Here is an 18,648-nt window from a genome sequence, read left to right as displayed (position 1 = left end):
AACTCTTCTCTAAAGATTTTGTAGAATCCAACAGTGAAGCCATCTGGTCCTGGGTTTATCTTTGTTGGGAGATGGCTGATTACTGCCTCAAGCTTATTGCTCTTTATTGGTCTGTTCATGTTTTCTGTTTCTTCTTGTTTTAGTCTTAGTAGTTTGCCTGTGTCCAGAAACTTATCCATCTCCTCCAGATTTTCAAATTTTTTGGTGTATAGTTATTCACAATGGTTTATAATGATTCTTTGAATTTCTGTGATATTGGTTGTAATGCCTCCTTTTTCATTTCTGATTTTTTTTATTTGGTTTTTTCTTTTTTTTTTTTTTTTTTTTTTTTTTGGTTAGTCTGGCCAGTGGCTTGTCTATTTTTTTTATCTTCTCAAAAACCCAACTTTTTGTTTCAGTGATTTTGTGTATTATTTTTTTTTGGTCTGTATTTTATTTAGTTCTGCTCTGATCTTAATTATTTCTATCTACTAATTTTGTGATTGGATTGTTCTTGTTTTTCTAGTTCTTTGAGGTGTAAAGTTAGGTTGTTTATTTGAAGTCTTTCTGTTCTTTTGATGTAAGCACTTATTGCAATAGACTTCCCTCTTAGTATTGCTTTTGCAGTATCCCATAGGTTTTGGTAAGTTGTGCTTGTATTTTCATTTGTTTGAAGGAATTTTTGATTGCATACTTTATTTCTCCTTTGATCCATTGGTTGTTCAAGAGCATGTTGTTTAATTTCCATGTATTTGTATAATTTCCAAAGTTTTGTTTGTCATTAATTTCTAATTTTATTCCATTGTGGTCTGAAAATATACTTGATATGATTTCAGCCTTTTTAAATTTGTTGAGACTTAATTTGTAGCCTACCATGTAGTTTATCCTGGAGAATGATCTGTGTGCTGATGAGAAGAGTGTGATTCTGCAGTTGTTGAATGAAATGTTCTGTATATGTCTATCAAGTCCATTTGGTTTAAAGTGCTGTTTAAATCCAATATTTCTCTGGCAATTATTTGTCTAGATGATCTCTCCATTACTGAGAGCAGCATGTTAAAGTCCCCAACTATTATTGTGTTGGAGTCTCTCTCTTCCATTAGATCCAATAACAGTTGCTTTATATATCTGGGTCCTCCATTGTTGAGTGCATATATATTTATGGTTGTTATATCTTCTTGCTGCATTGATCCTTTTATCATTACATAATGTCCTTCTCTGTCTTTTTCTATAGTTCCTGGTTTGAAGTCTGTTTTATCTAAGTGTGGCAACTCCTGCTTATTATTGGCTTCCATACGTGGAATGTCTTTTTCCATCCCTTTATCATAAGTGAGTTTCTTGCAGGCAGCATATAGTCGGGTCTAGTTTTTTAATCCATTCAGCCAGATTATATCTTTTAAGTGGGGAATTTAATCCACTTACATTCAGTATTCTTAAAGATATTGTTTTTTCCTGCCATTTTATTAATTTTTTTTGGTTGATTTATATTTCTCTCGTTCCTTTCTTTCCCTTTTATTGTTTATCTTTGCTGTTTCTCATTTGCATATCTGTTCTATTCATGATTTTTATTCTTTAAAAATTGTTTAAAGAATTATTTTGTTTATCTTTGCTGTTTCTCATTTGCATATCTGTTCTACTCGTGGTTTTTATTTACTAGTGTCTTTATGGTGGTAGATATCACTCTTCTAATTCCAGGTGTAGGAGTCCATGGAGGATTTGTTGAAGGGCCAGTCTTGTGGTGGTGAATTCCTGCAGTTTTTGTTTGTCTAGGAAAGATGCTGTCTCTCCTTCATTTCTGAAGAGAAGCTTTGCTGGATATAGTGTTCTTGGTTGGCAGTTTTTTTCTTTTAGCACTTTAATATGTCATCCCATTCTCTCCTGGCCTATAGGGTTTCTGTTGAGAAGTCTACTGTTAGCCTGATGGGGATTTCCTGATAGGTGATTTGACACTTTTCTGTTGCTGTTTTTAGAATTCTTTCTTTGTCTTTGGCTTCTGACAATTTGGCTATAATGTGTCTTGGGGAGGTCCTTTTTGGGTTGAATCTATTTGGGGATCTTTGAGCTGCTTGGATCTGTAAGACTATATCTCTCCCAATACTTGGGAAGTTTTCAACTGTCATTTCATTGAATAGACTTTCAATGCCTTTTCCTTACTCTTCCCCTTCCAGTACACGCATAATATGGATGTTTGTACACTTAAGGTTATCAGAAAGATCTCACAGATTTTCTTCATTTTTTAAAATTATTTTTTTCTTTTTGTTTTTGTCCAATTATGTTAATTCAAAAAGCCTATCTTCTAGTTCAGAAATTTTCTTCCTCTTGTAGCCTGCTGCTTATGTTCTCAGTTGTATTTTTTATTTTGTTGAATGAATTCTTTAGTTCCAGGATTTCTACTTGGTTCTTTTTTATTGTTTCTATCTCTTAGATTTCTCATACATGCCCTGGATTGTTGTTGTTTTTTTTTTGTTTTTTTGTTTTATTTTTACTTCATTGTGATTTCTGTCTGTTTTTTCATTCATCATGCTGAGTTTCCTTAGTATTGCCATTTGGGATTCCTTTTCAGGCATTTAGCTGGTTTCATATTGTTTGGTGTATGGTATTGGAGAATTGTACTCTTCTTTTGGAGGAGTCATGTTTCCCTGTTTTTTCATGCTTCTTTCTCTGCACTGATGTTTGGGCAGCTGGTGGTGTAGTCGCTTCTTTTAATTTTAGGAATGGTTTTGGACGGGGGAGACTTTTTCCTGTAGAAGTATTCTATATTGACAGTTGGGTTGGGCATTTTAAATTTGGATCTGCGTGAGTTCAATAACGCAGGCTTGTGTGACTTCTTCAACCGTATTCAATCTTGGAGTTGTCTGTGGGTGGCTTTATGACCTAAGCAGTATGGCCCTTAGCAGTTTCTTGTTGGGTTGGGTGTCCCTGGAAGTGTTGTTATGGCTGTGGGCCCAGCAGTTCTGTAGAGGACTGCTTTGGAGGGTCAAAGCCCCTGTCCAATCTGTTGTCAGTAAGCAGGTGTACAGTGGTGCAACAGATCCTGATAGCTCTTTAGAGGGCCACTACATTAACTGTTGAGCCTGAACAAGCCTGCATGGATGCTGTAAGACCCAGCTGCTTTCTAGAGGCATGCTGTGGGGAGCAAAAGCTGCTATCTGATCAGTTGTTGGTCAGGAGTAGGTAAACACAGGTACCACAGGGCCTGACAGCTTCCCTTTTTTGAGTTCTCATTGGACTTTGTCTATATTTAGGATTCTCAACATATATTTTCGTTAAGAATGCTGTTGAGCCTGGTTCAAGCCTGCAAGGGTGCAGCCAAGCCCAGCAACTCTGTAGAGGTCTGCCTTGGAGAGTCAAAGCCCCTACCTCATCCACTGTCGGTCTAGAAGCAGATATGCACTGATGCAACAGTTCCTGGCAGCTCTGTAAAGGGCCACTGGATTAACTGTTGAGCCTATAGCAAACCTGCAAGGAAGCAGAAGGCTCCAAAAGCTCTGTGGATGGGTGTGAGGGGAGGAAGGGCCACTGCCAGGCTGACTACCAGAGCAGGCATCTATGGACTCAGTGGGTCCATGGGTTGTGCAGGACGGATGCACACAGATATGTGGAATAGCCACTTACTGGTGGCTTCCTCGCCCAGCTGGTCTGCCTGCCCACCCAGGGAGGAAGGTAAAGAGTGTCACATGGGCTCAGATGCTGGGGTCTCAGTCCCTTTGTCTGGCTTAAGCTCCAGGCAGCCTGGGTTGTGTTCCTGTTGGCACCCATGTGAATGTGTGGATGTTCGCATGGGGAGGCAGGGCTACTGCCAGACTGGGTGTGGGCTAGTGTGGGTACCTGTGGGTTCAGCAGGTCCACAACCCGTGCAGGGCAGGCATGCACATATGTGGGGAACTGCTGCACCTTGGTGGCTTTTCCACTCAGCTGTTCTGCCTGCTCACAGGGGCAAGGGGAGGGGTGCTGCATGATTTCAGACACTGGGGTCTCGGTCTTTGTCTGTTCTAGGCTCCAGGCAGCCAGGGTCGTGGTTTGTTCAGCACCCATGTGAATGCAGTAGAATGCAAGCAGGGCCTCCGGACAAAGGGGGTCAGTCTCACTGAGTCCAGGACAGGGTGCACTCCAGCCACAGGTTCGGCTTCAAGACAGCACTGCATCACAGCCATTCAGGGAAAGAGGGCTTTCCTCTCCCAGCTACTCTCCAACTGGGCCTCGATCCTGAAAGGACTGGGGAACTCTCTTGTGGTGGGGATTGCCAGTATTTGTGGTGGCAGTGGAAGCACCCTCGGGTCTTTCTCAGTTTACCTTCTCTCCACCTGATTCCTAGCCAGTCCCTGTGGTGGGGCAGAGGCTGAATGCCCTGCTCTGCTCTCTATGGTACTGTTCCTGTTTTCCATGTTGCACAAGGATCTTGTCACTCTCCTAGTGCTCTGTTGCATATTTCCTCAATCATTCCAGTCAGAATGTGTTTGTCTGTTGTTTTGGTCTCTTTTTGTGGGGGGACTACTGCCAGATCTCTCTAGCTGGCCATCTTGGAGAAAAAAGCTGCTCTGTATAAATTAAATCATGAAGTATATAAATGTTTGTGTCTCATGTTTTGCTTAAAATTTTGTTTTTGAGATTTATCCACATTGTTATTTATATATGTTTAGAACTTGCTCATTTTCAATGCTATATAAAATTTCTTTGCATAAATATACCACAATTTATCCATTCTACTGTTGATGGACATTTGGATGGTTTCAGTTTTGGGCTGTTAGGAATAACACTACTATCAACATTCTGTTAATGTATTTTTGTGCACATATGCATGAATTTCCTAGGAAATTTCATGATTTTTTATTCATAGTCAGTGAACCCTTGTGTTCTGCAGCATTGTAGCTGATGTGTTAACCATGTGTCCCTCACTCAAATGAGATCTATAGTTGCAGGCGTTACTAAATCATCCTTCCCTTCTTTGTGTTCTCACTGGACTTTGTCTATATTTAGGATTCTCAACATGTATTTTGATTAAGTATGCACATTCATGTATTTTATTAGATCATGAGTGCTTTTCAGTACTTTGTTTTACTTGCTTGTGTATCCCAGTAACTGGCACAGTACCTGAAATACAGTAAGCTAGCTGAGTGATGGTGATAGCCATTACCATTGACAGTGATTAACAAAGTAAGGCCCCTTAGTTATTTGAATCATCCAGCTAGAGTAAAATCTATGCCTCAGTTTGACATGTCAGTGTCAAGGAGTTAAGAATGGGAAGTGTTTCTCTCTGAGGGAAGCCTAGAATGGGGGCTCAGAAGTGGTTAGAGGGAATTGCTGTGGTTTTTCAAGCCTCTTGGAGATTTAAAGTGTTAACAGCAGTGATTCCAAGGCATAGTGTGGGGGCCAGATATAAATAGCAGAACACAAGTGGGGTAATGTGCCACTGCCAAGCTGCTGCTGGGGGTGTTTATAAAAAGAAAAGTATTCCCTTCTCAGCTCTCACTGTCAACAACATCCCATCCTGAAGACACGCTCACCACAGCTGAGAGTGGGAAATCAGTTTGAGACCTAGCATCATTTAAACCTCCTCCCAAGGCACAAAAGTCAGGTAAACATTTTGACTTATTTCCACTCAGACTACAGAAGTGAAGAATTTTCAGGAAAACCCCGATCCACGGCTTGCTTGGCACATGCTGCCTTGTGACAGATATTTGTCAAGGTCTTGTATCACAAATCTTTTTTTGGAAAGGGAAGTTTAACACACAAGTGGCATTTTGGTACTATATTTAATATCTTTTATAAAAGAAACTGCTTCTGAAGAAAGATGGGACACTGGGGCCAAAATGATCTATAAATGTGAAGAATATTTCCCTTCCCCTGTGCTATTCACTCCCCTTTTCAGAATCCAGAATATGATGATTGGTAGGATAAATAGTGATTTCATTTCAGTTTCAGTAATATCAACTTTGTTGGAGGTATTTGGAAGGAACCATAGGCCAACCTGCTGTAGCCTTTGATTGAATTGGTTAATGGCTCTGGGACAGCTTCAGCCTTTGACGGCCTCTTACCCTCCTGTTTACCCCTTTCAGTATAATAAATACTGGGATGAATATTGGGCATTCGGCCAATAAAGCTGTATAATCTTATTAGAATTGCTGCCTACCCAGTTCCTTCTTATTCTTCTTCCTGCCTTCAGAAAGTTATGCAGTACACTTGTTTTACCCTTAGGCTTCTCTTGATTGTTATTATTTGCCGGAAGGAGGCCACCTCTAATATCTATTGCCTTTTACCATTACCAGCCTCATTATCTCTTCTATCACAACGAAATGGGCATGACTTAGTTTACAGAGAGGGTAGAAGAATGGATGATGTGCGTGGACACCTTCCTGGAGAATTCTTAGAAACTGGGAGCTAGGGGACCAGTTTGAGACTGTTGTTTTTTAGTTTGATTGTGTAATTTCCTGTGCATGCTGAGGGGAAATTTAAAGAAAGCAAGAAAATAGGACTACCAGTGACTGTGGTGGGAGAAATGACATGTCTGGAAAAATATGGAAATAAACAGATTTAATCTTGAGCAAATCAGTGAAGTTCTCCGAGTTTTTATTTCCTCATCAGTGGAGTAAGGGTGTTAGACCACTAGATAAAACCTAATGGTTCTTCCAGCCATTAGGAATTTATTGATAATCACTTCCTGACCATCACAGTATCCACTCTCATCCAGAATGAAAATAGAGTGTCATCCTGTTCTGTTCCCCTAAACTTCTTTTAAAAGTCTACTAAATTGGAATTTCTTCATTTTAGTTTAGAAGAGAAAAATGAAGACAAGATGTTTTAAAATGGTCCTCATGCTTCTGGCAGCCATGATTCTAATGGACATCTTTCAGGTAATGTTAGAAATTGGAAGCATGTGGTCATTGGAATGGAGCTCTTGATATAACATTGCCTGAGGCATCAGTGTGGGTTGATAATGGAAATTGGAGTAGGTAGGGTAGGTTAATGAATTTATTACAAGTAGCTATTATTTTTTCTTAATTTTACAGATGCTATACAAGTTAACTGTAGAAAGTTGAAAAAAAAAAAAGAAAGTAAAACTCATTCATAATCCCTGTACTCAGAGGGAAAGATTCAACCTATTGGTGTATATAGCTTTCTTGGCTTTTTTCTCTGTGTGTGTGTGTGTGTGTGTGTGTGTGTGTGTGTGTTTGATTTACAAAAATGGGTTCACTCTATATGTAGTATTTTTTTTAACTTGGCTTTTTAAGTTAAAACCGTTCTCCATGTCTCTCCATCTTATTAAATATTTGGAAAATATCACGTGTTTTTCTCCAAATAAGATAATGCTGCATTGTCTAGTTACATGTTTTTATTAGATTATATAATGATCATTTTCTCACATTCAGTATTCTTTTTCTGATAGAACTTTTATGACTTTATTTGCAGTAGAATCTTTAAACATTCTGTAACATTTGTATGTAAAATATGAGACAGGTAAATCACTTGATTTTTTTTCCCCCACATTATTACTTGTCACATCACTTCTGGGTAAGTATTGTTTACTCATTTTAATGCCTTCTTTAAAACATCTTAAATTCTTAAAAATTTATCAGTTTATGAATTAAATATTCTGATTTATTATCTATAGAATCATTGTGTATTTCTGTTACCTATGCTGCAGTGAGTGTTTTTTATTAAGATAAAATTTACATACCATAAAAGTTACCACTTTAAAGTGTACACTTCAGTGGTTTTTAGTATATTCACTATGTTATGCAACCATCACCACTGTCTAATTGCAAAACATTTGCATCACCCCAAAAAGAAACCGTGTACCTATTAGCAATCAGCCCCGATTCCTTCCTTCCCCCATTCCCTGGAAGTCGCTAATCTACTTTCTATCTCTATGAATTTGCCTATTCTGGACATTTCATCTGAATGGAATCATACAATATGTGGCTTCCTTCACTTAGCATAATGTTTCAAGGCTCATCCATATTGTAGCATATATCAGAATTTCATCCTTTTTCATAGTTGAATAATATTGCATTGTATGGCTGTACCACGTTTTGTCTTTCTGTTCATCAGTTGATGGACATTTGAGTTGTTCCCATTTTATGGTTATTTTGAATAGTTCTGCTATGAACATTTTGTGTGAACTTTTAAAAAAAATTTTTATAATCACATAATCTTTATCAATATCTGGAGATAATACAAGCATAATTTGGTAGCATTACGGAGTAAAGTTTATTATATATATATATAGAGAGAGAAAATATATATTTGTTTTGTTTTGTTTTGTTTTGTTTTTGTTTTTTTTTAAAGATGACCGGTAAGGGGATCTTAACCCTTGGCTTGGTGTTGTCAGCACCACGCTCAGCCAGTGAGCGAACCGGCCATCCCTATATAGGGATCCGAACCCATGGCCTTGGTGTTATCAGCACCACACTCTCCTGAGTGAGCCACGGGCCAGCCCTAGAAAATATATATTTGAAAATGAATTGGGGGTGTTATGCTTTATCACACATGATAACAGAATTACCCATTGTTGTGAACATATGTTTCAATTTTCTTGGATATATGCCTAGGAGTGGAATTTCTGGGTCATATGGTAACTTTATGTTTAACTTTTGAGGAACTGCCAGACGTTTTTTACAACGTCTGTGTCAAGTCCCATTGTGGTTTTGATTTTCATTTTCAATATTCTTTTGCAACATAATTTTAATATATTTGTTATATGAGTGTTCCATAATTTGTTTAACCAGATTCTCTCCTTGAACATTTAGGTCATTTTCACATTTTTTTAAATAAATTTTTAGTAATTGAAATTCCTCAGTATGGGCTTTTGTTTCAGTGGATAGATCAGAGAAAGAAAATATAATCAGCTTGTTTACTTAGGCTTTTGTTCCTATTCCTTAGTATTCATTCAGTTGTCTCTGAATGGTGGTGGAATTTGTGAGCTTTGTCAGTGCTGAAGGCACGCACTGTACAGAACACACAATCGGCTGTGGTGTCTGGCCAGAAAGTCTTGATATCTAAAATTAGACATGTAGAGACTGTTTAGTGGCATAGGGAAAGACAGGAACATATTGGATCAACTCTGATATGATGTGAGGAATGTGGGAGGTGGTTTCAGGGTATGATGTCTTATACTATGTTGAAGTCTTGATAAATCAGGCTTTGGTGCCCAGGCTTGCTCTGGTACATTCTGTGCTCCAGAGGAAAGTGCATTTCTTGGCCCTGAGATAGCCGTGATTTGATCTCCTGAAGCTCAAATTCCCATGTCAAGAAACTGACCTAGAAACCCAGGAAGGTCTCAGTGACTTCCCTGGCAGAAGACTCTGTGGCTAGTAATCAATATAGTTTCTGATGCTGTCATGGTTTCTTCATTTTTAAAATGATGTTAATAATTGTCTGTCCAACCTTTCATCACTGTTGTTATGAAGACAGAATTATACTCTTTTAAAATTGCTACATAAATGTCAGTGGTCTTCATCATTTAGAGGCAACAGGACATGTTGGTTAAGAGGACAAGACTCTGGAGCCAGGCCGCCTGGGTTCAAATCCCAATTCCATAAGTCTCAATCTCTCTTAGTTTCCTCATCTTTAAACAAAGGGGCTAGTAATAGTGCTTACCTCACAGGGTTACCATCAGTATTAAATGATTTAATACATATGAAGTATTTAGTACTTGTCATATAGAAATAACTCTGGACATGTTTTTTAGGCTTAGTGATAGAGTGGCCACAGAGGTAATTGAGAAGGATATATCTAGGAAAACTTTACAAATTAATAGATGGTCTTAAATAAGGACCAAATTTGTATTGTGTTGGTGGTGCTTGTATAGGCAGTAAGATTATAAACTTGGTCTTGGACAGATTATGTTTAAAGGGTCTTCATGCATTCAAGTAGAGGTATCTAGTAGACAGTTGATATTACAGGTCTGGCACTTACAGGACAGGTCAGAGGTATTTAGTTGATAATTGAAACTGTGGGCATGTATATAATTGCCTAAGGGTAGAGATGAGAGTTAGAAAGTAAGCAGCCTTGAGAAACTTCAAAATTAGTGGATAGCTAAAATATGTTAGATCTGCAAAGGAGTCGAAGAAGAAATGCTCCCTTAGTGAGAATCATTTGGGTGGAAGAACGGAGGAGGGAAAGCAAAACAGTGAAGTTTGAGATTTAAGTGGGAAATGAAGTAGAGATGGCAAGGATAGGCATCTCTTTTAACAAGTTTTGTTTTTAGGGGGAGAAGAGGGATAGTGGGAAGGAGATAGCTACAGTAGGATATGGGATCAAGTTATTTTGTTTTGCCTTTTTAAGCCTCTCTCTGTCTCTCTTACACATACACACACACACACACAGTACAAGAATCATTCACATGGAACCTGTAACTTTAACAGCTTCTGGCTAAATGTCTCTATAAAGTCTGCAACTGAGGTCCCTAAGCAGACTTATGCAACCATGCATCATACAGATATAGAATAGTGGAAGAAGAGGCATTATCCTTTTATTTGTAGAAACCCATAAATAGTCATCCTAGTCTTTTGATCCACAAGCCAAGGTACAGGATTCTTATTTAGTTCACTTGAATATTTTGCTGGATTCTGTGCTAGTTACTTGAGATTCAAAGATAAATATGATATAGATCCTGCCCTTGAGGAACTTACAGTATAATATTTCTATTATATGATCATAATATCAGTATATATTTCTGTCATAAATAATAAAAAAGAAGCACAGTTTTGTTGAAGGCTTGATATGTGCTGGGCATGGGGCTAATGGCTTTGCGTATATGCATTATGTAATTTAATCTTCACAACAATCCTGCAATTAAGATATTATTTCCTTCAATTTATCTTCATTTTTTTAAATGAAAAAATTGAGGCTCTGAAATGTCAAGGTAACTTTCCCTTACCTAGTTACTACTGGAAATGGGATTTGAACCCAGATCTGTCTGGCTTTAAATATGTGTTAATTATATTACACCACTCTGCTTCTTATGCTGTGTGAGCATATGTATCATTTAAAGATGCATTAGGCCTTTTCAGTTGTAAGTGACAGAAACACAGTTCAAACTAGCTCAAGCAAATATGGAATTTATTGATTCTTAGACTGAGTTAAAACATGGTCTTCAGGTACAGCTAGATCCAGGGCCTCAGGTAAGTTTTCAGGGCCTCAATTCTCTCTACCTATTAGCTTTGCAAGTCTGTCTTTGTTACTTTATTTTCAGACAGGATTCTCCATGGAACTAAAAGGATAACTGTTGGAAGCCGCAAGCCAATATATCCTTAGAGTTTATAGTTTTAGAGGAAGAAAGATCCATTTTTCTTCTGGGAGTGCTCTTATTCTGGATCATCTGCTTATCCTTTGTGCAGAAGGTCCAAAATCAGTCCTACCCAAGCCATATGAACAAGGGAGGGGGCATCCCCAAAGATATAATGGCAAATATCACAAATGGGTAATTTGAATTATATATAATGTTGTACCTCAGTCATAAGAATCAATAAATTCCCTATTTGCTTGAGCTAGTTTAAACTGTGTTTCTGTTGCATACAACTGAAAAGACCTAATGCATCTCTAAATGATACATATGCTCACATAGCACAAGAAGCAGAGTGGTGTAATGTAATTAACACTCATTTAAAGCCAGATATTACCCATTTGTAGTATTTGCCATTATGTGTTTATCATGTACAGTATTTTGCACATGATATTTCAGATTTTCCTAACAGTCTTGAAGGTTTGATGAAATCTAGCCAAGAATACTGTTCAGAGCTAGGACTGCCACCCCGTTCTTCAATTTCACACTCATTGTTCTTTCCTTTGCACCACAATGTTCAGATAAATGAGTTGCAGGCACAATCCTACCCATACTTCTCACCCACTGACATTTACTCTTTCATACAAATATGTCACAACTGAGAAAAGTAAATTATCTATAGTTATGGAATATACTTCCTATATCAAAAACATATCAAAAGTTGGTTGTAAGTAGGGAGAGATTCTTGGCAGGGGATGAGAGGATGTGAGAGAAAGTAATATACACTAAATGTCTTATTTCAAGCTCATTAATTTCTTTTTTCTTTGAAGGTGACGGCTGAAACATTAGACATGGCAGATAATGCATTCGATGATGAATACCTGAAATGTACTGACAGGATGGAAACCAAATATATTCCTCAACTGCTCAAGGAGGAAAAAGCAAGCCATCAACTCTTAGAGACTGTGTGGGAAAATGCGACAGCCAAATGGGAAGCCCGGAAAACTCAGATCTTTCTCCCAACAAGTTTTCAGGATAACCATGGAATCGCCCTGATGGCATATATTTCTGCAGCTCAAGAGCAAACTCCCTTTTACCATCTGTTCAATGATGCTGTGATGATGGCTGGCCAGTCGCGAAAAGATTATATCTACGCCTTCCAGTTCAAAGCTTTTCATTTTTACCTGACAAGAGCCCTGCAGTTGCTGAGAGGACCTTGTGAGGACAGTTACAAAAATGTGGTGTATAGAACAAGCCAGGGCATTTCATTTACATTTGGAGGGCTAAATGAAGCCAGGCTTGGCCATTTCACCTTGGCATATTCAAACAAACCTCAAGCTACTAATGACCAGCATGTTGTGTTAACCATCTACTCGTGCTTTGGAGCTGACATTGAAAAATTTCTTGATAAAGAGAGTGAAAGAATTATTTTAATACCTCTGAGTGAGATTTTTCAAGTGTCACGGGAAGAGGCTAGCAATAACCTTATCCTTCAAAGCACAAACAGGACCTGCAGCCATTACGAGTGTGCGTTTCTAGGTGGTAAGTGTCTGTCCTGTCTGTATTTGGGAGGAAAGAAGTGGGATGCTTAGGCCATGGGAGAGGTCAGATAAGGAGAGTAAGAGGTGTTTGAAAAGAGAAATGATGACATTAGTGATTTCCAGTCTAGCTCCTTTCATACTGTTTTTTATTCATAAATTAATTTTGTCAAAATAATGCATTTACAATATTATTAAAAGCTAAAAAATAAAATAGTACTATAAGGCAGTGGTTCTCAATCAGAGGCATTTGGTGATGGTCAGAAATATTTTTGGTTGTTACAACTGGGAAGGAGAAGGGTTACTACTGGCATGTAAAGGGTAGAATCCAGGGACGCTGCTAAACAATGCACAGTACAGCCTCCCAGAACAAAGAATTGTCTGGCCGAAAATGTCAGTACTGCTGATGTTGAGATACCTTACGATAAGGCTCATAATGAAAAATAACAATCTCCTGCCCCACACATCCCCATTTCCCATACCTCAGTGGTATCCATTTTTAATTCTTTCAGGGTTTTTTTTTTTCAGGTTCTTACTGTCATGTTTCTAAGTAAATAACATACTTCAACATGTTATTTCTTAGTGTTTTTTTTTTTTCCCCGTTTTTTTTTGTCTTTTTTTACTGACCGGTAACGGGATTGCAACCCTTGGTGTTGTGCCCGTACCGGGGACCAGCAACGGGATCGCAACCCTCGGTGTTGTGCCCGCATCGCGCTCAGCCAGTGAGCGGGAACCGGTCTCCACATGGGATCCGAACCCTCGGCAGGAGCGCCGCCACGCTCCCAAGCAGCGCACTCTCCAGTGCGCCACCAGGCCGGCCCTTCTTAGTTTTTAAATTTTTAGACATCATCTATTGAATTCCCACTATATAAGAGTACTTCAAAAAGTTCTTGGAAAAAAAAAAGTTCTTGGAAAGATTATGATTTTTTGTTTGTTTCCTTAGTTTTTTATACCCATCAGTAATTCATCTCCAAATCCTTTGACAGAAACAGAGGTTTCCTCTTAATATAGTCAGACATATTAGATACTGTCTCGTTTCTCCCCCCGCCCCCCCGCCCCCCGGATATACCTCTCCTGGATTCTGCCATCATCCTGCTCAATGATAGGCTCTTTAGGCCTGCAGAATGACCTGAAATCTCTCCTCACTACCATTCTGAGACTTTGCTTCTCCCCTGTGAGAGATCCCTTATTTTTTTGGATTTGCAACTCTTTCTTGAATTACTCCTTTGTTGGATGGGGTGGGAGTAGGGGTTCTACAGAAGTTGTCTGAGAAATGGTACATTGAGACAAATTTTCTAAGACTTTGCATATCTGAAAGATCTATTTTTGAGCACAAATAATAGTTTATGTAGATTTGCATTTCCATTTTAGAAATTATTTTTCCTTGGAATTTTGATGGTGTCCCTCCAGTGACTTCTAGTTTCTGGAGCTGCTGTTGAGAAATGTGAAGTCATTCTAATTATAAAAACTTTGAATAAGACCTATTTTATTATCTGGAAGTTTGTAGGGTATTTTCTTTATCTCCAACTTTCTGAAATTTTATGGTGCTGTGCGTTAGTATATGTGAGTAAAGGGTTAATAGGCCCTTTTTTCTTTCTCCTTTCTTCTATGAAAATGCCTTCCTGTTGATCTTCTTCTAGCACTATTTCTCTGTAATCTACTAAAGGTGGAATGACAGCCATATAACCATGCAGCCCTACCTTTGGTAAACAGAACTCTTGATTGGTAAAGCGCATCTAAGCTGGGAGGAGGATTGTGAATGAACTATAAATACTTGGCAGGAGGCTACAGTTTTGGGATTTCCTGTGGTGTGACATACCCAGATGTTCTCCTTGTCGAGTCCTGGAATGAGAGCAAGACTTTTGTACTAATCCTGTATAGGTTCAAGAGGTATTGGCTTCTGTATGTGGCATGAGGCTACTAAGCTGGGGAGGCTCTTGCACCCACCTGTGTAATCTTGTTTCCTTGTACTCGAGCTGTCATTTTGGGGGCTAAAATGCAGCTCTGGACTTCAGAGAAGACTTGCATTGAAGGGACATATCTCTTGCTGCCCTGCTTCTAAACAGTATGCTATGTTCTCTGCCTTGCATTCTTCTACAAAACTGAGTAAACTGGTGAGGATCTGGCTTTTTGCTCTTATGAGTGTGATTATCTAGCTAAGCCAAAAATCATTGCTGCTGGGTCAAGCAGAGTGAGTACAATAGTCCTTCCTTATCTGCAGGGGATTCTGGGACAAACTTCTGTTTTGAGGGGGGCAGATGAGGGTTAGAGTGAGTAAATTTGTGTCGAAAGAAAAACTGCTTATCAAAAAGATGAGAGATAAATCGTGGCCTGGGTGGGGAGAAAATCGAACCCTAGAACACTGTTGGTGAGAATGTACAATGGTGCAGCCATTATGGAAAACAGTATGGAGGTTCCTAAAGAAATTAAAAGTAGAACCACTATACGACCCAGCAATCCTTCTTCTAGGTGTATTCCCAAAAGAGATGACATTACCACCCAGTAAAGATATCTGCTGTCCATGTTCATTGCAGCATTATTCACAATAGCCAAGATATGGAAACAGCCTAAATGCCCATCAACAAGACAAGTGGATAAAGAAAATGTTGTATATATACAACGGAATATTATTGAGCCTTAAAAAGGAGATCCTGCCATTTGCTGCAGCATGGATGGAACTGGAGGAGAATATGCTTAGTGAAATATGCCAGACACAGAAAGAAAAATATTGCAGCATCTCACATATATGTGGAATGTTTTAAAAAGAGAGAGCTTAAATATAAAAAAATAGAGAAGGAAAGAGTGGTTACCACAGGTGGCAGAAGGGGGGAGAGTAAATGGGGTGGAAGTCAGAGGATACAAAATAGCAGGTATGTAGGATGAACAAGTTTAGAGATCTAATGTACAAAATGAGGACTAAAGTTAATAAAATTATATTATATTAGAGATTTTCCTTAAGTAGATTTTAGCAGCTCTTATCACAAAATAAATCACGAGGGTGCTTCAAAAAGTGCATGGAAAAGTAGATTGAAAAAATAATACAAATCCTTCCATGAACTTTTTTTTTAAGTGACATCTTTATTTATTTACTTTTTATATTTTAACTTCTCAATATACATTGTAGTAGATTTTCGTGACCCTTTACCCATTCCTCTTCCCCCCTCCTTCTATCCCCTCCCCCCCATCATATCTGTTCACTTGTCTTAACAAATTCAAGGAATTGTTGTGATTGTGTCTTCTTCCCCCCCACCCTTTGTTTGTGTGTTTATTTATTTATTTATTTATTTTTAGNGGCAGGAGCGCCGCCACGCTCCCAAGCAGCGCACTCTCCAGTGCGCCACCAGGCCGGCCCTTCTTAGTTTTTAAATTTTTAGACATCATCTATTGAATTCCCACTATATGAGAGTACTTCAAAAAGTTCTTGGAAAAATAGAATTAAAAGATAATACAAATCTTTCCATGAACTTTTTGAAGTACTCTCATAGAGAATGCGTATTTAGCTTTCATATACCATGCATTAGTTAAGAATTCTTTGTTGCTTTCAGCTGTAACTAACAGAAAACCTGACTGATAGTTTTTGCTTAATAAGTCTAGATGTAGGCTGTCTAGAGTTGGTGCAGTGGCTCATCTACATCATCAGTAACTCAGGGTCTGTCTTTCTGTTCCACTATCCTTACCTTGTTGGTTTGTTGATTCGTGTTTGCAGTGTGACTGTCGCAGCTCTAGGCATCAATCCGTGTTCCACAAAAAGAAAGGGACGGGGAATGGCAGCCAATTTACTTGTATAATAAAGAAAGTAAAAGCTTTCCAAGAAACCCTTAGTGGACTTCGGATTACAGACCATTGATTAGAACAGTTTCTTGGTCACCCATAGCTGTAGGAGAAGCTTGGAAAGGAGGTAATTAGTTTTTCCATCCTCTATACTATAAGGAGACAAGAAAAAAGGGAATTAGAAATGGCTGTTAGATCAGTAAACCAAAAGTGTCTGATAACCTCACCCTCATCCCCTTCCTCCCCAACATATGTGCATTCCCCCTTCCTAATCTCCCAGTGTAGTAAAGACTGGTCATAGCAGAGTCAGAGTTGTTTTTCTGTGCTTAAGTACCTCTTTTACCCCAGCATTATTGTATGATTTTTTGTTTGTTTCCTTAGTTTTTTATACCCATCAGTAATTCATCTCCAAATCCTTTGACAGAAACAGAGGTTTCCTCTTAATATAGTCAGACATATTAGATACTGTCTCGTTTCTCCCCCCGCCCCCCCGCCCCCCGGATATACCTCTCCTGGATTCTGCCATCATCCTGCTCAATGATAGGCTCTTTAGGCCTGCAGAATGACCTGAAATCTCTCCTCACTACCATTCTGAGACTTTGCTTCTCCCCTGTGAGAGATCCCTTATTTTTTTGGATTTGCAACTCTTTCTTGAATTACTCCTTTGTTGGATGGGGTGGGAGTAGGGGTTCTACAGAAGTTGTCTGAGAAATGGTACATTGAGACAAATTTTCTAAGACTTTGCATATCTGAGACATCTATTTTTGAGCACAAATAATAGTTTATGTAGATTTGCATTTCCATTTTAGAAATTATTTTTCCTTGGAATTTTGATGGTGTCCCTCCAGTGANCCCTAATCTCTAGTACCAGTGGGCAGAAACTACAGCACCATTATTTCTTCACCATTTTCCAGAGTGTGTTATTTTCTTTTTGTTTTGTTCTTTAGGGGTTTAATTTTGCTATCTTTTTCTTGCTTTTTAGTTGGAAGGTTAGATTTTGATTTCGGATCTTTTCAAAGTATAGGTATTTAGAGCTATAAATTTTATTCTAACTCCTTTTTAAGTTTTGGTTTGTCATGTTCTTGTTTTCAGTCTCAAAGTTTCTGATTTTTTGTGTGTGACTTTATGACATACTGGCTGTATGTAGTTTGTTGTTTAATTTCCAAATAATTGTAACTACTGAAATATCCTTCAGTTACTCATTTTCAATTTAAATCTGTTGTGGTCAGAGAGCANCCATCCATGTTGTTGTGAATGGCAGTATTTCATTCTTTTTTATAGCAGAGTAGTATTCCATCATGCAGATATACCACATTTTCCGTATCCACTCATATGATGATAGACATTTGGGCTGGTTCCAACTCTTGGCTATTGTAAATAGTGCTGCAATAAACATGGGAGTACAGGTATCCCTTCAGCATGATTTCCCTTCCTCTGGGTATATTCCCAGCAGTGGAATAGCTGTGTCATATGGTAGATCTATCTGTAATTGTTTGAGGAACGTCCATACCACTTTCCATAAAGGCTGCACCATTTTGCAGTCCCACCAACAGTGTACGAGAGTTCCTTTTTCTNTGTGCAGAAGCTTTTTAGTTTGATATAATCCCATTTGTTTATTTTTCCTGTGGTTGCCTGTACTTTTGGGGTCCTATTCATGAAGTCCGTACCCACTCCTACTTCCTGGAATGTTTCCCCTATGTTTTCTTTAAGGAGTTTTATTGTTTCAGGAGGTATATTTAATTCATTAATCCATTTTGAGTTGATTTTGGTATATGGTGAGAGGTACAGGTCTAGTTTCATTCTTCTACATATGAATATCCAATTTTCCCAGCACTATTTTCTGAAGAAGCAGTCTCACCCCCAGTGTGTAGACTTGGTGCCTTTGTCAAAGATCAGATGGCTGTAGGTGTATGGGTTGATTTTCAGTTCTCTCTATTGTATTCCATTGATCTGTGTGTCTGTTTTTATGCCAGTACCATGCTGTTTTGGTTATCAGAGCTTTGTAATATAGTTTAAAGTCAGGTAGTGTTATGCCTCCAGCTTTATTTTTTTTCAGGATTGCTTTGGCTGTGTGTGGTCTTTGTTATTCCATATAAATGTCTGGATAGTTTTTTCCATTTCTGAGAAAAATGTCATTGG

At 38.5% G+C, this 18,648-nt stretch overlaps 1 protein-coding gene across 1 annotated transcript in view; it reads left to right on the top strand.

Moving 5' to 3' along the window:
• ART3 (ADP-ribosyltransferase 3) overlaps positions 1-18,648 on the top strand; it is a 63,379-nt gene that overhangs the window by 20,513 nt on the left and 24,218 nt on the right. Inside the window, exons 3-4 of the mRNA XM_008567313.1 lie at positions 6,745-6,827; positions 12,031-12,757. Coding sequence (XP_008565535.1) covers positions 6,759-6,827; positions 12,031-12,757 — 796 coding nt within the window. The 5' untranslated portion in view covers positions 6,745-6,758. The remainder of the gene's footprint in view (positions 1-6,744; positions 6,828-12,030; positions 12,758-18,648) is intronic.

This window comes from Galeopterus variegatus, unplaced genomic scaffold (genome assembly GCF_000696425.1).
Source record: "Galeopterus variegatus unplaced genomic scaffold, G_variegatus-3.0.2 Scaffold309, whole genome shotgun sequence".
Lineage (NCBI taxonomy): Eukaryota > Metazoa > Chordata > Mammalia > Dermoptera > Cynocephalidae > Galeopterus > Galeopterus variegatus.
This window is presented reverse-complemented; position numbering and strand designations above follow the sequence as displayed.